Consider the following 9248-nt stretch of genomic DNA (forward strand, 5'->3'; position numbering starts at 1 on the left):
GTTCAAGGATTTTTGCAATGTTTATTACAAGTTCTTATACCTTCCCTGTCAAATTAAATAAGGGACAACATAATGCACTCCAAATGGCCATCTTTAAACAAACCCTGCTCATTTTTTATAGTCTCTAAGGTTATCAAGAAACAGACCACTCATTTCTGGCTGTTTATTTTATGTGCGTGTATGAGTGTATGCCTGCTTAATAATTCCATTTTATTTTTTGTTATATCAAAAGCTCAGTTGCAGTTTCCCGGCAAACCAATTTGAGAAATTAAGGCCTCATTCACACGTACAGATCCGCGCTGCGTGCACAGTTGCATCGGGCAGCTCCCAGGGAGGACAGGTGCTGTGTGTGATTATACGCAGCAGCCTGTCCTTCTCTATGGGCGTACGCAGCCATAGGCAGCCCTACGCTCACTTGACCCAAGCGTCCATACGGGTGCGGGCGTCCCTGCTCGGACGCAGACAGGATCCATCCTGTCAGTGTATGAGTATGGACACCCGCACCCACATGGACTATCACGTACCTGTGTGGAGACTGGATGTAGGAGGAGACTTCCCTTGCACCTCGTGTCCTAGGGACTCTGGTATTGGGGACAGAGTCCTCATAGACAGTGAGTGGCAGGAGTGCCAGAGGTGGTATCACCGTGCAGGCCAATATATGGTTTTGCAGCAGGGTTGTGGAAATCCCGATATCCGAAGTCAACAGGCCGAGGTCACACCGAGCAGGCAGAGCAGATACAAAAGGAGAAGGCGCAGGCAGTCCAGTGAAGCAATCCGAAGTCAAGGGCATAGGCAAACAAGAGTGGTCAAACGATCCGAGGTCAAGGGCAGGCTGCAGGCAAACAAGGTCAAATTCAATCCGGGTCAATAATCAAAGGTACTGGTAACAAGGAACAGGAGACGTCAGGGCAGTTGAATAGACAATCCAGCAATGAGTTGGTGTGGAGTCCGAGTTTAAATAGGGAAGAAAACTATCCAGAGAGCGTCACTTCCTGTGCGCCACTTTGGCGCGTTTTTCGATGCGTGCAAGCGTAGTACGAGAAGCCGGATTTGGCGCATGCGCGGAAGCAGCATATCTCTGACATGGACGTGCAGGTCGGGTGAACATAGAGCGGTGTACGGCCGCTTACTCCAATAGAGAAGGACAGGCTCCTGCGTATAATCACATCCAGCACCTGTCCTTTCCCGGGAGCTGCCCGATGCAACTGTGCACGCAGCACGGATCTGTACGGGCCGGCCTTTACCCATGTGAATGAGGGCTAAAAGAGCAAGAAAATGTTTTAAATGTTTACTTAGATGTGGCTTTTAATTCCATTCCAGCGCCAGCAGAAAATACAAGTACTCTGGCAGTAGGCTACAGGTGAACCTTAAGGTGACCATACACTTTACAACCATCGCAAGACCCTAGTCTTGCGATGGTTGTAAAGTAATTTAAAAAATGTACGACAAGCACTTACCCCATACCCAATGCTTAATCAGAACTACAGTTCTGCATTCACCAACACCCGGAGCAGGTAAGTGTTGCTGATTTCAGAGCTGTAGTTGTAACTGAGCAGGGGTATTGTCAGACTGGTGCAGATAGACCACTGCTTTCAACTAGAGAGTCGTTAGTTGACTTCCACTAAAGCTCCAGCAAAAGTCACATCAAAGCATCACTTTTAAAATGTTGTGTTTTTGGCATACCATAAATTCCTCTATTTAACTACAATTGAGCATTAATATGTTTTCACAAATTTCTGGGTGTTGATACAGTTTTCTTTGTGTTCAGGCCAAATGACAGAAGTAAAAACTCTTGATCCTCTGGCAATGCTTCCTGACAACTTGGACAACTTCTATCGTTACCAGGGTTCTCTGACCACTCCACCCTGTACGGAGAATGTGCTGTGGACCGTGTTTGACTCAAAAGTTATGCTATCTCAAAACCAGGTAAAATTCCCACACTGGCAGACTGTGTCATCCCAGGAAAGAGGCCAAAATGCCACCATCTACACGCTTACGAGTGTAGATGGTGGAATCCCCTGTTGTTTCTATTGTATTCTGACATCAGCTGCCGACTGCTGTCAGAATACCCAAAATGAGCTTGCAGCTGATTGGCTACCATTCGTGAGAATTTTCCAACCTGCTCCTTCAATCAGCTGATCGAGGGATGCCAGATGGAAGGGTGCCGACAGTGGCTCAACTGGGTAAATTTCGGCCAGTTCATCAGAACACTGATGAAATTCGACACTGTATTACCTGGCTTAAGAAATAGCAGTTAATTATTCTCAGTTGTAATAAACACTATAAGTGGCCATAGATGTGTCTTTCAGAACACTGGTGGTTGAGTAAAGAACATTTGCCAACCTTTAAAGAGAACCTGTCTGTGCCCATTCAGGGCAAACTGGCAGATTATCTTAAAAGAACAAACCCTCACCCGCTGGTACTCATTTCCCTCAGCTCCATCAGAGACCTTGGTAAATACTTAATGCTTCCAGGTATGATGCACTATATGACTTCCGGTACAGGGTCAAGTGAGTGAGGGTAGGAAGACAGTAACCCTTTGTATGCCTTGATTCAACAGCTCACTGTAAGTTTGGGAGGCATACCTACAGTATGTGGCATTTAACATCTGAGGTGGATCTTTTTATTCTATATGACACGTATGTCATTTCAAAGCACAGCTACAGTATGTGCGAAAGTAACCCACATGTCTGCATTCAGATCATGAAATAAAACATTTTCGGTGGGTCTGGCTCATGCATTATATGGCTGCTTTTTAATTTCTGTATCTGTTTTTACTCAATGGGGAATTGGAAATTGTGTCAAATGTGGTATCCAAGGATCAATTTTGCTAATTTTAGCATATGTAATGGCTGCCCCCATCTGCAATATGTATATAATTTCTTGTCAAGATGATCTAAGTAAAATATCTTCTGCAGATCAAGCTACTGGAAAACACTCTGCTGGATTGGCACAATAACACCTTACGTAATGATTATCGCCATGCTCAGCCTCTCAATGACCGTGTTGTAGAATCATCTTTCCGGGTAAAAATGCCAAAAGGTGAGTGCTGCGTTAGTAGATAAAGTCCAGTGCTGGAGTGTTTCTGGAACATTATACAAGACAGTTTAAGGGATTGTGGGTGAATTGGATGCATCATATGTTATGAAATAGGATAGGTATAGGAATCCTGGGCAGCATAAGTAGTGACATGGCTTTAAACACTACTTACTAAAATAGCTTTTACAAGTTGTTGGGTATTTTTTTTTATACTTTTCTGACCATAATTATTCCTGTACATCTTCAGGAGAAGTATGTCAACATGACATCAGCACTAAACTGAGCTTGATTGAGACTGAAATTCTAGATGTGAAGAAACGTGTGATAACTGATCCTCTGAAGGGTCGTTCAGGTAAGTGATCAAATGGTGTATGCTTTAAAGAAGGACTTGGGGCATTCTCTCTCTCCCCCATCTTTCTCTCTCTCCCCTCTTGTCTTTCTTGTTCTTCTCTTTTTCTCTCTCTCTCCCTCTGCCCCTATCCTCTCTCCATTTTTCTCTCTCTAACCTCTCATTTTTCTTTCTCTCTCTCTCTCTTTCTTTCTCTCTCTCTCTCCCCCTATCCTCCCTCCATCTTTCTCTCTCTAACCTCTCCTTTCTCTTTCTCTCTCTCTCTTTCTTTTTCTTCTCTCTCTCTCTCCCCCTATCCTCCCTCCATCTTTCTCTCTCTAACCTCTCCTTTTTCTTTCTTTCTCTCTCTCTCTTTCTCTCATTTATTCATTATTTTTAAACTTGGTAGTCAATAATCATTTAACGTTTTTCATCTCTGAGCTCGATGAAGGCCTGCGTGGCCCCGAAAGCGCTTGCAAATGAGAGACAACATACGTCAATAAATGGACATTTATTTGCTCTAATGATTGGACTGGTGTGCTGGTGACATATTTCTACTATCATATACTAGTTGGACACAGAGAGCTGTGGGTTGCTGGGTATTTGTCAGGTTTTTGTGCGATGTACCCTTTTTCGACTTAACGTACAAGGTGCTATGGTGGTAAGTCCTAGCAGATCTTAAAAGATGAAAACACCTCTCCACAATAATAAATAAATAAGTAAATACATTAATTAATGTGCCCACACTGAAATCCTTTCTAGACTCTGCAACCAGAAACCTAATTTCTTTTGCACTGTTATACAGAAAATTTGAATGCCACTACCCAGCCTGCACAGGGTTGAAGAATAATGAACTCTAGCACACCATACCTTTCAGTGGAGAGTAAGAAAACTAGCTACAGGTCTATTCACTAAAGGGTGAAGGGTTTGGGGAAGGCAGGAGAAGTGAACAATCTTCTAGGACAACATAGCTGATTTGGAAAAATTATCCAATTCAGATCACTTTCCAATTCAGCTATGTTGTCCTAGATTGTTCACCTCTCCTGCCTTCTCCAAACTCTTCACCCTTTAGTGAATATAACATGGGCTGACGTGTGAACAGATATTTGATAGCAGTCTTCTGGTTTAGGTTTATGAGACACCTGCCAACAGCACAGATTTACCCTTTAAGGACCAAGATCTTTTTTTTTTTCTTTTTTTGCTTACATGTTATAATCCACATTTTAGGCCTGAAAATTACTTCAAACCCCCAAACATTATATCTTTTCTGAAAGCCACGACCCTGTAGAATAAAATGATGGCAGTTGCAGAATTTTATGTTGCACGACATTAGCGCAACTTATTATCAAACCCAAAACGTTAGTAAAAAATGCACTCAGGTTAAATTAAAACCCTTTTTTTTGGTAAAATACAAAAGATGAGGTTACAATGAGTAAATAGATACCCAACATGCTCAGGTTAAAAATTGTGTGTATCCGTGAAACTGCGACACAATCAGAACCCCAAAAAGTCCATAGACCGCTTTAAAAGCCCCTACAGGTCATCAGCTTAGAGACACGCATACATATTGGCCCCAGAATTATTACTATCACTCTGGCGTGCGCAGCAATACCCAACATGTATAGCAAGATTGTCGTTTTCGCATATGGGGGCGCACACGACACGAGTTTAAGTGAAGACGCGGGTGCTTGTGGGGGACTTTAACATTTGTAAAAAATATTTTTACATTTATTTTATTTCATTTTATTTTTAAAACTTTTTTTAACTTTAATTGCTATCACATAGGGGGGCTTACAAGCCCCCCTCTCCCATGTGATAGAATATTGGCAGTGACAGGTCCTATTTAAGGTGATACTGGGGATCCCAAAAGACCCCTAGTATCACCTTTACACTTTAAATAAGTTATTAAAGTGCAGATCACACATCAATAGCTTATTGCTTGGCTTCAGGAGCCGAGCAATGACAGCTATGGTACCAGAAGTGATGTACAGGGCTGTAGCTACCATGGCGCGAGTGAAGTTTCGTCAAACAAAAAAAAACATTTTTATGCTATTTTGGATTTGGCCGCCAGCGCAATCTGCGTATATGCCTGCCGCCATCCTGGAGGCAGGTCACATGGCGTCACATACCGCACACGTCGGTTGGGAGGCACATTTTTCTGTTCTTGCCTTGGGCGTAGAAGGAGCTAGTTACGGCTCTGGTGATGTAATACTTATCGCTCCCGTTCCCCACAGTTCCCGTTCGCCGATCTCCTCCCCAGCTTCCCGCCGCCGCCCGACAGGCTGGTCCTGGACTCGCAGGAGGGGCAGCGGAGCGTGGGAAACACGGTGGTTCCAGTCCAGACAAAAAAAATACTGCTTGTCTTATTTTGTCTGGTCTGGCATGCACTGGAAATGCATCAAAAACACATACAAACGCACTGAAATGCTCTGGACTGAACCTGAAAGCCCATTTTAGGCTTAAAAAAAGGCAGCAAAATCGCTGTAAAAACGCAGCAAAAATGCACTGCACTGCTTTGGCAGATCTGCTCCAGACATGGTGTGAACAAGTCCTTAGGCTTCTTGCAAGGGAAATCTGGTCCACTGACTAATGTATACTAAAGGAAGTGTTTCCAAAATTTCTTCAGTGCCCTATATGGCTGTTGTGATGTGCAGGGTCCCTTGTTCGTTCCTGTGCCTTTAAGGAGGCTGGGCTTCCTCCTGACAAACCTGCACCCAATTTTATCTTTTGTCACATGTGCTCCAAGATGGAGACTCTCATAGTTTAGAGTTAGGACCGCACTATATAGAGGTGCCTTGGCGCGGCTGTGCGGCTTTCACATTTTCTGCAGAAGACGTGTATCTAAACCTCTGTTTTTAACCTTAGCGGTGAGACACGTTTTTCTGCATGCTGGCTGGTGAGTGTGCTGGGAAACCTTTTGCTGTTGTACTATATGGGAATGTTCGGGGTCTACTGACAATCACATAAATCAATTCCCATTTCATTGCAGTCTTATGTTTATAGTTAGCTGTAAACTTTAAGGCTTTATCTGTTTTAAACAATCTAATATTATTGCATGACATCTTATATAGTTGTCTATTTCTCCTCTAGGTCCTTCTGCTGTACCATTCTATCCATCTTTCCACTTTTCCAAGAAGCACCCAGCTTCTTATGTTGAAATCCAGCTTTCAGAACCACTCCAGTTGACCAATTTCACGCTTTGTGCATGGTTAAGAACAAAACCTGAAGGCATCCAAAAATTATTTACCTATTCCACGATAGATTCTGAAAATGAGCTTGTCCTGAGTGTAGGGTCTGATGTTAGGCTGTGGGTGGGAGGGACACTGGTTGACTTCAAGATACACCATACATCTGAAGACTGGGTGCATTACTGTATGCGATGGGACTCAGCCACTGGAAGAACAGAGCTATTTGTGAGTGGCCTGCAAGGCAAGGAGCTGACTGTCCAAAAAGGGTACACAGTGAAACCGGGAGGATTAGCTCTTCTGGCAAAGGAACGATCTGATCTCATAGGAATATATAACACTGGTTTCTATGGAATATTAAGTCATCTCCATCTTTGGAGTTCTCTACTAAGTGCTGAAGAGATTATGTCCTTAAGCAAGTGCCAAGCTGTTGGTCTTAAAGGAAATATCATATCCTGGGGGGAGACTACCATGATTGTAGCAGGAGGGGTTATTCTCGAGCAAGATAACAGCTGTAAGTAAATTAGCCTTTTCTTATCTATAAATCTTTTCAAAACCTAATTTTCGGACCAGTCTCCTAAGGGATAACTGCAATTATACGGCAGCTTCAGGGAATTAAACAGGCACCATGAACATTAGGGAATACCTGATGGAGTACAAATGCTGCTTTCAAATCTGTGCTCATGGTAATTGGTTCAGTTCCTCTGCCTAACATGCTCTTAAAGTAAAGAATATCAGGACCCCTGAAGTACTGGCATGTGTAGAAAGTATTACATAGCCAGAATATGATTTCCAGCTGCATGGCAACCTATCCCAACCTTTTCCAACTGCATACAACCTACAAGCGCTATGGAGAATAAAGCCTCTGTAAGGCCACCAAGGAATATGCAGCCTGACCAATTCAATTTTCCTCATTTTCTATTGCTCATAGTTATGTATTATTTACATGACTTGTTTGACTCAAACTACTTTTGCTATAGTCTTTTTATGGCCCTTGTTTTGTAATGTTGTCCACAGACAAGTCTTTTTTTCTAGATGAGGCAAGGAAACCTCTAATATTTTGCCATTCTGCAAACAATCATGCTCATAGAGAATGCTGTGTAATCCTTCTGAACTAAATGATAAGACCTGATTTATTTTTGACTGTTAAATACCTGCATACAATAGACTGGCCTTCACATTTCATTGACCTATGTTTGTGAAAAGAGATTACTACATATCAGTTCATACTATTGTAAACAGCAGGTCAAAACTGATATGTAATTGTTAAGTACACTCTGCACAATACCTCCTTTCAAGGATGCTTTACATTGATCAACTGAAAAGTGTGCACTCATCACTATACAGGGAAGGTTGTGTCTAAGATATGGTATATGTGGATCCAATTAGACCTTAAAAAGATTGTGCTGGTAGAATCACAGTAAAGTTTTATTGGCTGCATAAATTATAGCCTATGGTTAATGCAACCAAAAAAGGTTTATTGTTCTTCTATCTGCAACTTGCCATGTTCCCATTGGATCTGCGTACAACATAACCTACGGTAACTACAGAATCCTCTGTTAGGTATCTCTTTGGTGACCTAGGCAGGGGACTGTTTTTCAGGGTCTATGAAATTGTCTCAACAAAGGTCTTTTTCCCATGAAAGCTGCCTTTACAAGACCAAATTTTAGATTTTCACCAGGTGTTTGTCTTACCCCAACAGACTTTTTTATCCACTTAGAACATTCCATTGTTATTGAACAACATGCACCATGGAGTATTGTTTATTACTGCACATCAGGGTTGTCAACTCACACTTTTTATTACTGCCCTACTTAAAATCTGCCATACAGATAGAGACTGAGCTAGCCAAATTGGACTTATATAGGTAGCCCCTGTGGAGAAATGAAAATTTTGCCACCTTAAGATTGTGTCCCTTAACTTAAGCCATACTTTTGGGCTTATTCTTAGGTGAAACATGGTGCTTTTTTGCTTGCGACTACACTTCATGCACACTAGAGACTTATACGGAACCTACAATGCCATGTAGTTCATATGCTTGCCTTTATCATATGTGTGTATGAACAGACCTATTCAGTTGTGTCCCCTTTGACATCAGCAGCACCCCACCCTCCACTTCTCGTGACAATTCAGTTGATCTTCTGTAATACCTTTAAAGTGACACTTAACTCAGGAATGAAATCTTAAAAATGCATTCAAGTACCTCAACTACTAACAAATGTATTTGTGCATCTCTCAGTGGTAGATCCTCAAATCATCTCTGAATTCATGCTGACACTGTCCTTCCTTCTGGAGGGTAGCTACATTGGTTCCTCATGGTCCCTATGTGTGTTGTAAAGTAGCCACCGCTCAAAGATCACTCCCATGATGAACTACAAGTTCAATAAAAATGAGTAAACTAAACATGAGATTGTAGTCCATCCCGGGAGTGAGCTTGGAGTGGTGGCTACTTTACAACACACACAGAGACCATGGGGAACAAAAGTAGCCACCCTCCAGAAGGAAGGACAGTGTCAGCACCAATTCAGAGATGATTTGAGGATCTCCAGTTGAGTGTAACACAAATAAGGAACATTTTTGTTAATAGTTAAGGCGCTTGAATGCATTTTTAAGATTTATCTCCTGAGTTTAGTGTCACTTTAAACTTTCTATTATCATAACTTGGGCTGAATTCTGAAATAGCAGGTTCCTTTCTG

At 42.2% G+C, this 9248-nt stretch overlaps 1 protein-coding gene across 1 annotated transcript in view; it reads left to right on the plus strand.

Moving 5' to 3' along the window:
- The window catches only part of CA6 (carbonic anhydrase 6), a 16654-nt gene extending 9580 nt beyond the window's left edge, over window positions 1–7074 (plus strand). Inside the window, exons 6-9 of the mRNA XM_018557497.1 lie at window positions 1769–1926; window positions 2919–3042; window positions 3290–3391; window positions 6458–7074. Coding sequence (XP_018412999.1) covers window positions 1769–1926; window positions 2919–3042; window positions 3290–3391; window positions 6458–7074 — 1001 coding nt within the window. The remainder of the gene's footprint in view (window positions 1–1768; window positions 1927–2918; window positions 3043–3289; window positions 3392–6457) is intronic.
- Window positions 7075–9248: the final 2174 nt, after the last annotated feature.

This window comes from Nanorana parkeri, unplaced genomic scaffold (genome assembly GCF_000935625.1).
Source record: "Nanorana parkeri isolate BGI_ZX_2015 unplaced genomic scaffold, ASM93562v1 scaffold287, whole genome shotgun sequence".
Classification (NCBI taxonomy): Eukaryota; Metazoa; Chordata; class Amphibia; order Anura; family Dicroglossidae; genus Nanorana; species Nanorana parkeri.